A 15,713-nucleotide genomic window follows, 5' to 3' on the forward strand; every position below is an offset into this window, starting at 1 on the left:
CCTGTCTGAAAACAAAGTAAAAAACAAAAAATGAAAAAACGAAAACAAAAGGAAATAACTAAATAAATAAAGATCATACTGTACTGCTTTTGCAGAAGAAGCAAATTCGATTACAAGCACCCAACATTGGGTGGCTCACAGCTGCCTGTAACTCCAGCTCCAGGAGGATCCAATGCCTTCTTCCTTAAGCACCTGCACTCACACAAACACCCATTTAAAAGTAATTAAACGAATCCTTAAAAAATAATAATTCAAAGTCATTCTCAGCTACACATCAAATTCAAGGTTATTTTGGGCCACATAAGACTCTCAAGACAATATTAAACAGGTTGGAGAAATGGCTCATCAGTCAAGAGCATTGATTGCTCTTCTAGAGAACTCAGGTTTGATTCCCAGCATCCACACGGCGGCTAACAGCTGTCTGTAATTCCAGTTTCAGGATACCCGTCACCCTCTTTGCTCTATGGATACCTCTATGCTCTGTGGATACCATACACAAATATGATGTACAGATAAATATATGAGCAAAATATCAGTACACATAAAAGAAAACAAACAACACTAACAATAAATTAAATCACCTAGGCATGAAACATACATCTTTATCCTGGTGCTTGGGAGGTAGAAGCAGGTAGCTTTCTGTGAAGTGGATGGAGGTCAGCCTAGTCTACATATCACTTTCCAGGCTAGCCTTCCAGGACTACTTAGTGAGACTGTTTCAAGAACAGAAAAGAAAATTTAAATGAGTCATAGAGATAGGCAGACAGTTAGGACAACAGACAGACAGACAGAGGGGAAACAGAAGTTCAAACCTACTCTCAGCACATAAACTCTACCCATACATATAACCTCTGAAGATGACCTCTTAATGGGAATGAAGTCTAAAAGTAGTCGGGTTCTGCTGATGAACTTCAGTATCAAACTCTATGAAAGATGGCATGGAATCCTTGTTCTTTCTAGCTTTAACATCTGTAAGATGCTGTCTCTCTTCATGTGTCTTTCCTTTCAATGCCAAGTCACTCAGAGGATGAGGTCACCGTGGTACTATTGATCCTGCTCACTAGGGCAGTATCCACCCACAGAAACTGAACGAAGGGACATAAAACCAAGGTGCAAAATGAAACTGGCTGCCAATTTTAGAGAAATTTTAGAAGCATCTCATTTGCAGTGTGGCAGGGATCCCAGCTTATAGCTGACATGGGTTTGTCGCTCTGTGGCCAAGCAGGCCTGGGCATGTCTGGTGACCTGCTGAGGCAAGACTGAGGCACACTGGCTGACAAGGGTGGAGGCTGCTTCCTAGAACAGGACTCATTTTAGTGAAGAGAGAACGAGAGAAGCTGTGTAAAAAAAGACTTAGTCACGCGATGGAGAGTCATAAATGCAGCTTGAGGTAGCTGTGACTCAAATCTGTCTCAAGTCTAGGCCCAAGAAAACCTGTTTGGGGTCTTTAAAGGAAATGGAACTCATAAGAGCTGTCTCACAGAAAGCCTGGAACACTGAGCACAGCAGCCCACTCCAGGTGCTGCTCAACACAGTGATCTCCATTTCTCCAGAGGACATCCTGGCTTTGCCTGTTTGGTTTTGTCTTTCAGATTCTGGCAGGCAGAGTTGGTGCCTGAAACAGCAGAGGCAAGTCTGAGAAGGCAATGGGATGGAGTGTTAGGTGTGAGGGATAGAATCAGTGACCCCATTAGTAGTGTGCTTGGTGTGTTTGAGTAAAGTGCCGAAGCTAATACATTTTACAAAGTGACACACCACTGGACAACTGATAATTATGAATATGAGAAATTTAGGGTCACAAAGAGAACATCATTACAACTGAAGGGACCAGACAAGGCAACTGCTCTTGATCGAGAGGGTGTGCTCTTGAGACTGAACACACAGTGACAGGAAGTGCATCTGGATTCTAACTTAGGTGGTGGCAGTGTGTTTCCCCATTGGCTGGGCTCCCACCTTACAATCTTATTCAATTGGCTAATCTGGAAAGAATCATCACCCAGAAAATTGAGGAAGAGTGTCACTGCTCCAAGGAGAAAAAGGTCACTGCTCCGGGCCATCAAGTTCCTAGAATAGAGCTGTAGGCCTTATTTAAACAAAGGTTTATTGGGTGGGGAGGATTAAAATATTTGCATAAAATTCTTAGACGGTGGGGGGGGGGGCAGATGAAAAGATTTGAGTTCCCTTTGCTCACTAATCACTAATGTTCAACAGAGCAAGTGGCACACACACAGATTCCATGCTTTGTTTCAGTCCAGTTCTGATTTTTAGCATACAGTCCAAGATGACAGCACATTCCTGGAAGAATGACTTCAAAAGTTAGTGTTTGAGGTTAGCGCCTGACAGCATAGATGGGTTTATAAACCATAGTGTCCTGTATTGTGTATCATTATTTTAATTTTTGCTTTCCCTTGAGGCAACATTTTTTTTTTTTTTTTTGAGGATGTTTCCTTCCGTTGGAGGGACACTTTTGGTGTTAACACATTACATGTGATAGTATGTATCCAAAGGTTAAGGCTGCAGCTATACTTCTGAGATATTTGTAGTGTTGTAGCCACGTAGGCGGTTACCTTGTGGTCCACATTAGTTGGCCTCAAAGTTGCAACAATCCTTCTAGCCACATACTCGAGAGCTGTGATTATTTTGGTAGGCTACATGTTGTTTCTTATTTTTATTCATTTTTTTATTAGGGCAGTGAATTCTAGAAACATGAAAGTACTCTACCTGGGGGGATCTCTCTCTCTCTCTCTCTCTCTCTCTCTCTCTCTCTCTCTCTCTCTCACCTCTCACTCTGTGTGTGTGTGTGTGTGTGTGTGTGTGTGTAGAGTTACTAAGAATGCCTGAGGGGAGACTGCTTTCTGTGCCCCGCCAGAAGTCAGGGTGTGATGTAGGCTCCTCACTAGCCGTCTTCACTAACTCCAGGTCCTTATTTCACAAAAAGCTTATTTACAAAACATTCCCTTACTGAAAAGTTTAGGAAGATGCAATGCCTTCCCTTATTGTAAACCTCACAAAGGAAAGGGACTCTTGTCTGAAGATAGGAAAGAGCCTTTCATTAGTTTGAGTAGTAGTCTATCCTTCCAGACCCTTCTCCACACCCTGGCTTTCTCTTTTTTTTGAGGCAGGGTTTCACTGTGCTGTCACTGGCCGGTCTAGAACTCACTATGTAGATCAGGCTGGCCTTGAGATCCCAAGAGACCCTCCTGCCTCGGCCACCCGAGGGCATAGATTTAAGGCACGCCTATTTAAGTCAGGTACTTGTGTGCAGCACCCACGTGACTGGGAGGGAGGACAGGAGAGGGGGTCAGAGCTTCTGGAGTTAAACAGTTGTGAGCCACCATGTGGGTGCTGGCAGCCGATCGCTGGGTCCCCTGGCAGAGTGGCTAGAGCGCTCAACGGCCGAGCCAGCGCTACGCCCCCAAGAACTCAGCTTGCGCACAGCTTCACCCCAGGTTTTATTAGAGACGCCAGGACTAAAGACTGCGAGGATCTTGAGCCAAAGCACTGGCCGCTTCGTCTGAGTTGCCCTCCTTGGGTCGTTGGGACATCGGGACAGGTAAGCAGGCCCGGCTGAGAGCGGGGCCTATGCCTCCGCGGTGTGGACACCGGCGCGGCGCCTCAAAAAAAACCTAGTTATTTAACTTTCTGCACGTTTCAGTGGCCCGTCTTTTGAGTATGGCAAGCGATCAGAAGGCCAGACACTTGCTCCACTTATGGCTCCCTTCCCACACACTCTCTGAGCGCACGATTTCCTCTAGAGAAGTACAGGGCTGTGAAAATCCCCAGTGACTTCGGGTTTCGAGGGCTTGTCCCGCCTCCACCGGGAGCGGGAAGGCGTGGGAAGGCCGAGAGAAACTCTTGAGGGGCCGGGCTGCCCCGGGGGGGGGGGGGGGAGTGGCTGCCGCGGGCCGCCGCGCAGGCGCGCTGCCTCCTCCGCGTGAGTGCGCGCGTTCCGGCGCGTGTCCCCGCGCGGGCTCCGTAGCGCGTGTGCAGCCTGACGCAGCCCCGCGGGCCCTCCTCCCGCTCTGCGGCGGCCGCGAGGAGTTTGGGGCGTGCGGGCGCGGGGGGGCGGGGGCGAGGCGGCGCGCCGCGAGAGGAGGCGGCGGCGAGAGGAGGCGGAGGAGCAGCAGGCGCCGCCATGGCCGCCGCGCTCACCGACATGGCCGACCTGGAGGAGCTCTCCCGCCTCAGCCCGCTGTCCCCCGGCAGCCCCGGGCCCGCGGCGCGCGGCCGGGCCGAGCCGCCGGAGGAAGAGGAGGAGGAGGACGACGAGGAGGCGGAGGCAGAGGCGGTGGCCGCGCTGCTGTTGAACGGCGGCGCGGGCGGCGGCGCGGGGGGCGGCGAGGCGGAGACCATGTCGGAGCCGAGCCCCGAGAGCGCCAGCCAGGCGGGCGGGGACGAGGACGAGGACGAGGAGGACGACGAGGACGAGGGCAGCAGCAGCGGCGGCGCCGAGGAGGAGAGCAGCGCCGAGAGCTTGGTGGGCAGCAGCAGCGGCGGCTGCAGCGGCGACGAGACGCGCTCGCTGAGCCCGGGCGCGGCGAGCAGCAGCAGCGGCGATGGGGACGGGAAGGAGGGCCTGGAGGAGCCCAAGGGACCGCGGGGCGGCCCGGGCGGCCCTGGCAGCGGCGGCGGTAGTAGCAGCAGTAGCGTGGTGTCGAGCGGCGGCGACGAGGGCTACGGCACCGGGGGAGGCGGGAGCAGCGCGACCTCCGGGGGCCGGCGGGGCAGCCTGGAGATGTCGTCCGACGGGGAGCCGCTCAGCCGCATGGACTCGGAGGACAGGTCAGTGCGCCGCCAAGGGGACTCTTCCCGGACCCCGTCGAGGGGACTCAGGGGACACCTTCCTGACTCGAGGGGACTCTGCGTGGATCCCGTCTAGGGGACTCCTCCCGGACCCCACCGAGGGGACCCAGGGGACTCCCCCTTGGATCCTGTCTAGGGGACGCCTCTCCTTGGACCCCGTTGAGTTGACTTCCTTGCCCGATCCCCTCCCACCTCCTGGACCCGTGGCCCAGCCGGGGGACCTGGCAGCTATCCCCTTGCTCGGTGTAGACTCGGGCTCCGCCGAGGGGACCAAGGGGACTAAGGGGACTTCCTCGCCGCAGTCCTTTCCGTTCCTTGCCTCTCCTTCCCAGCCCCGCCCGCCCACTCGCCTTGGGAACGTCTTCCCCAGCATCTCCCCTGCCCCCGACCCTGGGACCCCAGACCCGGGGGACTTTCCGCGATCTCCCGCCCCCTGATTCTCGGCCCCTCCCCCCAGATCTCAACTTGGAAATCCCGGGCGGTCGCCGCGCCCCTCTCTCGCCACTGAGCGGCTTCCAACTCCTCACCATCCCCCTCAACTCTCCTTTCCCCACCCTCCTTCCCTCGGCGCGCGGTTCTCCTTTCGGACCGAAGGACGACTCTGTCCCGGAGACAGTACCCCCAAAGCGGCCCAGAGGCTCCAGCCGAACTCCGGAGACCCTTGATGTACACCTCGGTACACAAGGTTAGCTTCGTGCATCGGTGTTCGGGAACACTTGTCAGAACTGTAATTGACAAGTGTTTCCAATATGGCTGGTCTCCTGGCTCTCACAGAAGTAACTTGTGCAGGGAGGAGACCCCCCAACCTTGGCTTTGCTTTACTTTAAAAGATTGTTGGTCCTTTATGTGTAATCACTGCTTCTCAGATCCCTCACATATGTCAGTTATATTCTCAGGGCACTTGCGTTTTGGTCATCAAATCTGAGCGACCGAGTTTATTTAAAACACAAGAAAGACCATTGTGGAAAGGAGCACTGAATTTGAATTGATATCCTTTATAGTAACTTTGCCGAATCGCAAAGAATTGGAAGTCACAAGATACAATCATGAAGGTTAAAAAAATTAGGATGTGGCTTTAAAAAACCGTCATTATACAGCGATACTTTGATGTGGGAGTCACATCCCCCTTGGTGATTTTTTTTAAAGTCAGGGATGGGGGAGGTGTCTGGAGGAATTGTCGCTGTTCTAAAGCATGTTCTAGATAGATCATTTAAGAAATGTATGTCTTGGTTGCTGCTCAAATTTTTGATTGCTTTGTAAAATTTCATAATTGAAGTCGATTTTTAATGTACTTCCAAAAGAATCTCGTGCTTAGTATGTTCCTGAAGTACATTGGCATTTACTTGTGACTGTCTGCTAGTATTTTGATGATTAGAATTTATAAGCCGATGGTGAGTTCTCTCTGTGGGTTGTACTTGGGAGGTGTCTTGCCTAATAATATAACCCAGCTGCCCTTACTTGAGAATTCAGCCTTGCCTACCTTAGCCTCCAGATAGAGGCCACACCCACCACACTATCCCTGGATTTTGATTTGATTTTAAGTTAAAGCATTCTGAGGTTTTAGGAATTCTGGTTGCCAACAACGATGAACATGTTACTAGTTAGTGATAAGGAACAGTCTGGGAAAAAAAAAAAAAAAACCTCAGGAATTCTTTTTGACACTTTAAAACTGAGATAAGTAAATACTTGTTCTTTTTCCTCCAACATTCTTTACGACAGGGTTTCTTTCACTTTGTAGCCCAGGGTGGTCTGGGATTCACTGAAATCCTCAGCCTCCCAAATGCAGGAGCCACCATATATTTACCACAAGAAGTGTTCTTGAATGGATGTAAAACAGACTGCTCCTTAGGAAAACTTGGAAAACTTGTGCTAAACTGTAGATGTGGTTGGGAAAGATAGTGTCTTTAAGTAAGAAAGGCCGTGGAGCAGCCTGTCTGGGGGCTGCTCTGCTGTTGGAAGCTGTTACTTTGCTCAGTTAAAGCCTCGTCTGTCCTTCAGAAACACTAGTTGATTCTAACTACACAATGAAGCATGTGCTATTCATTGCAGTGTATGTTTTATTGACGACAGTCTCCCAACTCGTCTGCCTAGTGTGCACGTGTGCACATCCATGTTTGACATTTCTGTACTTCATCATGTGTATGATGCACGAGAGGGGTGATTTTAACTTACGTTAGGAAGATGGAAACATTGAGTGTCTCACTGACAACAGCATTCATGGAGATGCAGCTGGGTGTGAAACAAAGCTCATGCCTCCATTACTCCTCAGAAGACTTGGAATAGCTCACTTTTCCATTCTTAAGGAAGGGTTTATTTTGCTTTATAGTTCTAGGGCAGGGGTACGGTAGGATGGGATGGGAAGATTAAAATCCATCCTAGCTTAGAAATACATGTAGCATGCAGGAAGGCATCGGGGCAGGGGGAGGAGGAGGAGGAGGAAGAGAAGGAGGAGGAGGAGGAGGAGGTGGTGGTGAGGAGGTTGGCTGGTCATTGTGGCCATGCTGTGAGATTGAGCATGGGAAGAGCCTGTGGGTTTTTTTTTTTTTTTTCCTTGTAGTATTTTTTGAGAGGTGTGGGGCACTCAGTCTCTATGTAGTCCTGGCTGTCTTGTAGCTCCGTATGTAGACCAGGCTGTCCTGAAACTTAGAGATCGGTCTGCCTTTTTCTGCTGGACAACAGAGCTGTGCCTGGTCACACCTGCAGTTAGGTCTTTGAGATGCCCCTTGGGGAGCTGTCCACAGCATGGTTTGGGGGAGGGGGGGGCTCAAGTCCATCGAGACAGGAAGGTGTAGCTGCAGTGGCTTACAGCTCTGGCCTAGAATAATTCACTTGAAATAATAAGTGTTATGTGTCCTAGAGTTGTCCCCACCCCCACCCTCTTCATTACTTACATTCAGGGGACAGTGAATTTCTGGTTAAACAATAGTAAGTAATTTGGTTTCATTTGGTATTAGATATCCAATTTTGACATAATGAAGAATAATATTGGTATCAAGTCCAGATAAGGTTAAAACAGTCAAGCATGCTGCTTCCTTTTACCTTTAATTTATTAACATTTATTTATTTATTAATGTATGTGTGTACACCAGGTGTACTACAAAGTTCAAGGGGGACTCGATAGTTCTCCATCTTGTATGATCTGTGGAAATCAAACTCAGGGCAGCTGGCTTTGCATTTACCTGCCGAGCCACCTCACTTCCCACTCTTGCTTTCTTAGTCCCTTTAAACATTGGCAACTGAAAAAATGCTAATTGTGGTGATCATTTCAGGGTAGTAGCTTTTTCACCTGCCTGAGTAATTCTTACTAGTAAAATTGGATTGTAGTCTTGATGGATTTGAAGTTGGCTTTGAGTTTTATGATTCAGAGTTAGATTAAGTTTGGAAAAGATCCATAATTTTTTTTTTTTTTTGAACGGAGTCTGACTCTGGTTTAGACTGGCCTGCTATTCACTGTCAGCTAGGCTAGCCTCAAACTCATGGCAGCCTTCAGCCTCCTGAATGTTAGAATTACAGGTGTGAACTATCATGCTGCTTAGGATCCAGAATGGGTTCCTGTGCTTACCTTTAGAGTGCACCAGTCTCTGGATTCCTAGTTGGTTTCACGAAAGGGAGTTGTAAGTTTTGTAGTTAATTGATGGGAAAATTTAGAAGCTTAAAGTCCTTTAAAAGGTTGAGGTGTTCCTGTGACAGCAGTATTCTTACCTTATCGTCAGAACTTTTTCTATTGGGATGGTCAGGTTTTGAAAAAAACATTTAGAAAAGCTGTGGTGGCACATGCCTTTAATCCCAGCAATCTGGAGGCAGAGGCAGTAGCCTGGTTTACAGAGCACAAATTCCAGGACAACCAGGGTTGAAACACAGGAACCCTGTCTTAAAGGAAAAAAGAAAACATGTTAAATGTTTGAGTTAATCTTCTGTTATGCCTTAAAATTTATTCATATTTCTTAGGTATGCCTGTTCTTTTTATAAAAAACCAATTAACTAGAAATGCCTAGATATTAGAATTTGATTTAATGATGTCCTTTACAAACAGGCATTAGACATTTTTATTTTTGAAAGATTTCTTTTAAATGTAGTTATGTGTACATCTGTACTTGAGGGTACAAGTGATTTCAGAGATCAGGGGCATTGGGTCCCCTTGGAGCAGCTGTGAGCCTCCTGTGGTGGGTCCTGGGAGCCAAACTTTTCTGAAGAGTAGTGTTTGCCCATGGATTAACATGAGTTATTTCTCCAGCCTTGTAGTGATAAGCGACTAATTTCCAAATTGATTAAATGGTATATTGTACAAAATGGTTGAAATAGGTTAAGCATATTTAGTAGTATTTTAAACTAAATATTTTTGAAGATTGTGGTTGTGTGTATGTTTGAGTGTGGGTGCAGCGCCTGATATGTAAGATCTGGGGTGGGGTTGGAAGATAGGGTGACAACATATTTCCCACTTGATCCATCATGTATGCTATGCTGACTTTAGACTTTAAATTCTATGATAGATTTTGCCATAGCTTCTAGCAAATAATTTTATTTATTATATTAAGACTGGGTCTGTGTAGTGTGGCTAGCATAGAACTCCTAATCCTTGTACCATAGGATTTCCAAAGTGTTAGGATTACAGACAAGTCCTACCTCACCTAGCTCAGCAAACTTGATTAATCAAAAGTGAAGAATGTTAGATTTTATACTTTACCTGTCGTTTGTTAATGGTAGAAAGTACAGTGAATTTGGTAGTCGTGCAATGAACCACAATGCCAGTTCATCATGGACCATTCATGCAGTGTGGCAGGAGCTTCAGTTTGGTGCTTTGACTCTGGGTAATTTGTATGGCATCATTGTGGACTGGCTGGGTTCTCCTAGAGATGATCTGAGGAGCAAAAGGGAAGCCCAGAGCTCTCTGAGCTAGATACGCCTCTGATAAATGTTTTCTTTGTTTACTTCTGTGTGGGTGTTTTATGTTCATTTATGTTTGTACCACATGTGTGCTTGGTGCCACTGGGAGCCCTGGGACTGGAGTTATGATGGTTTTGGGAATTAAGCCCAGATCCTATGGAAGAGTAGCCAGTGCTTTTGACAACTGGGTGATTGATATGTAGTACCTCAGTACACCGCTTCTGTTTCTGATAACATTTAATTGCTTTTTCACCTATGAGCAAAACAAACTTTTAAACCCTCAAAACTCTACAGCTTATCCGAGGAGTGTGGTACACCCCTGTAATCTAACCACTTGGTAGACAGAGACAGGAGGATCATCCAGCAAATATCAATAAGCAGTAAGTTGGCTTAGCCTACTTGAGTTCTAGGCCAGCAGAGGCTAATATATCCAGAACTTGACTCAAAAAACCAGCCAGCCCTACCCCACCCCCCAAAATGAAATAAAATACAAACATCATAACACAATGACTGCTTTTCTGGCCACTTTGTTGTATGAGCATGTGTTTTGGGGTGGTCTTGTTGATCCATCTCCCTTGGTCTCCTTTGTGCTGGGTCACAAGAATCCTTAAATTTTTCTTCATGTATTTTTGGGGTGTGTATTTTGTTGTTGGAATTAGAGGACAGCTTGTAGGAGTCTTTCCTTCCATCATGTTGATATCTGGAATAGAACTCAATGGCTGGATCCCCTAAATGAAAGTTAGAGACACTTGTAAGATGCCACGTGGGTGCTGGGAATCTTAACTGCTGCACCATCTTTCCAGTCCCCCCATCACCTTTATGTTTTTTTGTTTGTTTTTTTGGTGGGGACTGAGAGGGCAGGTTTCTTCTACACTAGGCTAACTTGGAACTCACTTGTACATGAGGCTGGCCTTAGACAAAGATCTTGTATCAGCCTCCTGGGTTCTGGGATTACAGGCGTGATCAGCAATACCTAGTGGCAGTTTTTAAAGAGACTTTTAAACCCTTTTTATACATTTATTTGTGTGTAGATCAGAGGACAGCTTGTGGGAATCAGTTCTCTCCAACTTCTATGTGGGTTTAGGGGTTGAACTCAGGTGCCCAGGCTTTTACATACAGTAAGTGCCTCTACCCAAAGAGCCATCTCACTGGCCTGGCAGCTTTTCTTTAAATGTCATTTTTTGGATTACATTTTCCTGGACCTTATAAAAATAGTTTAAAAATTTTTTTGTATGTCTATCTGTATTGATCTTTGTGAGTGCAGGTGCCTGAGAGACCAGAGACTTCAGATCCCTTGGAGCTGGAGTTACAGGTGCTTACTAGTCAGCCACCCAGTGTGAGTGCTGAGAGCAGAATTCGGGCCTTTGTAAGTAAGAGCTGTTCTGCTCTTAATCACTGTGTTTCCAGCCTCCTGAAAAAGACATTTTCTTTTCTTTTCCAAAGTAATACGTTACACTTTGTTTTAATTGTATTAAAGTAAGGTGTTTCCACTTTTAGTGTGAACATGATTGCTACTGTCTCCAGCTAGAGAACTGGTCTAGTGGTGTTGAAGGGCCGTCTACTTGAGAAACAGACCAGTGTGCAGTGTGCAGTGAGACACGTAGAGGAAAGATGTCGGGCTGGCTTGTTTTGCAGACTGCGTTTCATCATTGTTGCATAAAGTCCCTTTTGACCAATTTAGTGAGTGCTGCTGGGTCCTGGGGAGACAAGTCCTTTGTCTTTCTCTAGAGGAGTCATTGTGAGGATAGACAGTAGTCTTTTTTCATCTTGATTAGAAAAATCCATTTTGGCTATTTGTTTTACTGTGATAATTGGGTGTAATTAGAACAATAACAATAATAATTTTTTTGGTTTAGGTTAATGATTTTTAATGTACTTCTAATTTTTTATGATCAGCTCAGTGTGACAGCCATATGCTTTACTTTTAAGCCATCTCTCTAGCCCCTTAGCCTGAGTTTTTAGTTATTTATTTTTTGAAACAGGGTCTCACTATGTAGCTCTGGCTAGCCTGGAACTCATAGAGATATACCCACCTCTGCCACCCAAGTGCAGACAGAGCCTAAAGAAAGCACATGCCTGGCCAGAGCAGTCCTAGTAAGTGGTGGCGGTATTACAGGTAAGAGAAGCCCCTGTTACCAACACTTCGTCTGCCTTGCCTCAATAGCACTTAGATTCAGCATCCTTTGTATGGCCTTAAGGCTGTCTACAGTTTGCTAAGCAGGTTGCTTATTATTCCTCAAAAGGTAGATTTTTGACACATGGCTCACTTCTTTTGTAAGCTCAAAGCCAGTCTGGGATACATAGATGACATAGCATGACCTGAGTCAGAAACAACCCAACCCAACTAAAAAAACTTAAGGTAGCCAGGCAGTGATGGCGCACGCCTTTAATCTGCTTTCTGAGTTCGAGGTCAGCCTGGTCTACAGCGTGAGTTCCAGGACAGCCAGGGCTACACAGAGAAACCCTGTCTTGAAAAACAAAACACACCCCCCCCCCCAAAAAAAAAAAAACCCTTAAGGTTATAGTCACTTTGACAACTCTTTTCAATGTTCTTAGACCTATACTTTTTGCCTCCAGTTTAAGCAGTTTTCATTTGGTATGTAGGGTCATGTGTTTGGTATCTATCTGTTTATCTCCCTTCCCTCTGAGCTAGGCTCTCACTGTTTCCTCAGATTAGCCTGGAACTTGATTGATTTTGTGTCCAGTGGACAACAAAAGCTAACGAGGAACTTTCTGAAATCTCCCTGCCTCCCTCTCTCACTCAGGGGTTCCAGGTGTGAGCCCTGCACCTGGCATCCTGAGAAGGGACAGTTCAGTGCTAGATCAGAACTGCTGGTGGTCTCTCCTCCCGCTGCCTTAGGGTTACAGACATGTCACACCAGGTGGTCCATATACTATCCTCAAAAATGGGAATTTTGGAATCCATGTTTTACAGGCTGTAGATATGTTCCACACAGGCAGGTGTCCCCAAATTCCATATCTATCTATCTAACTACACTATGTATATTTAGGAGTTTGTACTAATTAGGTGAGTTGAAGGGTTCCTAAAGAGTGTGCTTTTCATTATTAACAGGGAAAAAAGTCTGATTTCTTAGAGATAAGGGAAGTTCTTACTGGAAACTTCAAACCAGGACATTGATTTGTTCTTGAAGGAAGGGTTTGGAGTAAGCATTCACGCTAAGTTCATAGTACCTTAATCCTTTCCTGTCACGCTCAGCACAGGGGGTTCCAGCCCTTTAATATAAAAATGCCGTTCTCACAGTAGTGGACATTTTTATGTCTGTTGAGAAAATACAATTTAAAAACAATTTACAGGGTACAGTGCTGCACTTGGAATAAATTCCTGTGTTCCTTCCTGCTCAGCACAGTGATTACTGCAAGTGCTATAACAGGCAATAACGTGTAAAGGCTATGGGGACACTCACTACTCTAGTTTGCTCATCCATTTGTACAGATAGTGAAACATCATTTTGCTCCATAAATACGTACAGCTATGTGTCATTCATGAATTTCCAGTAGTTGGTTGAAATTTTTCCTCAAATGGAATTTTATATAGCTCCCCAACACCTAAAAATGAAAATGAGCTCTCTTGCTCTTTTTTCCCTCCTTTCCCGCCCTTACCCCCCCCCCCCCCCCATGGCTGGCCTCTACTCTATTTCTCCTCCTCTTCCCCCCCCCCCCCCCCCGCCTCTATCTACTATGCTCTTAACTCCCCTCCCCATGGCCTTAAACTCTATTCCATACTAAAAAGGAATGAAAATATTTGATTAGCATTGATTTGGGGGGCAGGTCTTTAGACTTTTTGTCACATTTTAATTTCACTCAGCTCTTCAGTTAATTTGTTTGTGTTTGAGACATTGTCAGATTGTGACCCAGGTTACCTGCACTGACCTATCTTGCATGTTGCCCCCACCCACCCACCCCCAGTTTCCCTTCTTGTATTCCACTGATGCAGTGTGCTCTGTCTGAGACTGAATCTAATTACCTTTGGTGCTGGAAATTGGACCTTGGACCTGCTATGGAGGCAACCTACTACTCTATTATAACCCAGTTTGAGCTTTTTCATAATACAAATGTGAGGAGCCAGATGTGATGATGGTTTTGGAGGAGGTCCCTGAGTTCAAGGCTGTCCTTGATTACAGAGCAAGTTCCAGGCAGCCTGGTCCAGTAAGATTGTTGCAAACAAAATAACAAAACAGTCCCCCCAAAACAGGAGCAAGATTTCACAAACTAAAACTTATTAATAGACACTTCAGCCTTTTGGGATAGAGATGAATTTTAAAAGTTTAATTGTTGCCAGCCTGGGCAGCATGTCGAGACTGTCAAATGATTTTTTTTGAGGGTGGGTGAGGGTTGTGCTATCAAGATGACTTAGCAGTTAAAAGTGCCCTCCATGTTGCCTGAAGGAAGCTGGAATGGATCTGCATGGTAGAAGGAAAGAACCAACCCCTGCAAGTTGTGTCCCCACCCCCATGAAATTTTTGTTTCTATTAATATTTGTATTACCAATCTACCATTCATAGATCTAAAAACTCAAAGCAAGTCCCTAAGAAGCCACTTAAATCCCTAGACTACCTGGGAGTTAGGGGCATGAAACTCAGCCTCAAAACCAAAACCAGAAAGCATGCTGCAGGTGCAAAATGAGCGGTAAAGAAATTTCAATCCCAAAAGCAGTAATCTCAACACCAGGGAGACAGACAGGATGAGTTCTGAGTTACAGACCAGCCTTGGCTATAGAGTGAGACTTTGTGTTAGAAAACAAAAACAGTTTTAAAAAAGGGACTGAGGAGATGGCTCAGCGGCTAAGAGCAGCGGCTTATATGCTCAAGGACCTGAGTTCAGTTCCCCCATCCACATGTGACCCACACGGTGACTCACAAACACCAGCTCTCGGGGACCCAGTGCCCTCCTAGTATCCTTGGCACCAAGTGGTGCAGAGACATGATATAGTCAAAATTGTACATAATTTCTAAAAAGGCTTTTGTGTGTATGTGTGTCAGTATTGATGTTTTGACTTGTAGACTAGTTAGTCTAGCTTATGTTAAGAAAATGTTCTGTCATTACCCATATCCCCAGCCCCTGTTTACTCCTTTCAGATATATTCACAGTGGATCTTATTCTTTCCAACTGACTTCCAATTCTTGGCAGTCCTACCTCAGCCCCACATCACCCAGCGTTGTATATGATTTTGAGGCAATATTGTATTTTTATATTTTTACCTTGTACTTTATTGCCAACTAATCTCAAAGCATTGCATTAGAATGGAGAATTTGGTCAGTATGTGTTAGTTGTATGGAGCAGAATGTTGTGTGTAATTCAGTATTTGTAAGATGATATTCGTTTTGGTGAATTTCTAACAGTAACAGCCCTTTTCTTCTCTTGTAGCATAAGCAGTACTCTGATGGACATAGACAGCACAATTTCCAGTGGACGTTCGACTCCAGCCATGATGAATGGACAGGGGAGCGCCACTGCTTCAAGCAAACACATTGCCTATAACTGTTGTTGGGACCAGTGCCAGGCGTGCTTCAACTCCAGCCCGGACCTGGCAGACCACATCCGCTCCATACATGTAGATGGTCAGCGTGGAGGGGTTGGTTTTGCCATTCTTTTTCATTCTGCTTTTTTTATTGTATCCATTTATAATTGCAAATAGGATTTTTCTTCATGAAAGAAATTGTTATTATCCTATTTGCTTGCTAGGATTACATGATGAAATTTTTGGATTTTAGTTAGTTCCTAGCTAGGTTGTTTTGAAGAAGTAAACCCTTTAAAGCTGTAGTAGAAATATATAAATGGACACAGTGACTTCCAAGGTTCTGGCACTGGAGAGGAGAGCATCTGGGAACCAGTGTCATTAGTGTGGTTCCTGTTGGAAGCCTCAGTTACCCTGATGGGACTCAGCCAGCCTGAGAGATGGTGCCAGGGTTGGTACATGTAGCCAGCCCATGTAGTTTGAAGGGATTAGAGCCATCTTTCCAGCCCCCTTTAAAATTTCATTTAGTTCTCTGTGTACGGGTGTTTTG

General features: G+C 46.0%; 1 protein-coding gene across 2 annotated transcripts in view; it reads left to right on the plus strand.

The window, feature by feature from the left end:
* The first annotated feature begins 4,064 nt into the window (after positions 1 to 4,064).
* Positions 4,065 to 15,713, plus strand: part of Aebp2 (AE binding protein 2) — a 35,293-nt gene continuing 23,644 nt past the window's right edge. The window contains exons 1-2 of one of the 2 annotated variants that reach the window (XM_034511642.2): positions 4,065 to 4,782; positions 15,073 to 15,280. In XM_034511642.2, coding sequence (XP_034367533.1) covers positions 4,136 to 4,782; positions 15,073 to 15,280 — 855 coding nt within the window. In that variant the 5' untranslated portion in view covers positions 4,065 to 4,135. The remainder of the gene's footprint in view (positions 4,783 to 15,072; positions 15,281 to 15,713) is intronic. The other variant, XM_034511643.2, reaches the window with a different exon arrangement.

Source organism: Arvicanthis niloticus, chromosome 9 (genome assembly GCF_011762505.2).
Source record: "Arvicanthis niloticus isolate mArvNil1 chromosome 9, mArvNil1.pat.X, whole genome shotgun sequence".
Lineage (NCBI taxonomy): Eukaryota > Metazoa > Chordata > Mammalia > Rodentia > Muridae > Arvicanthis > Arvicanthis niloticus.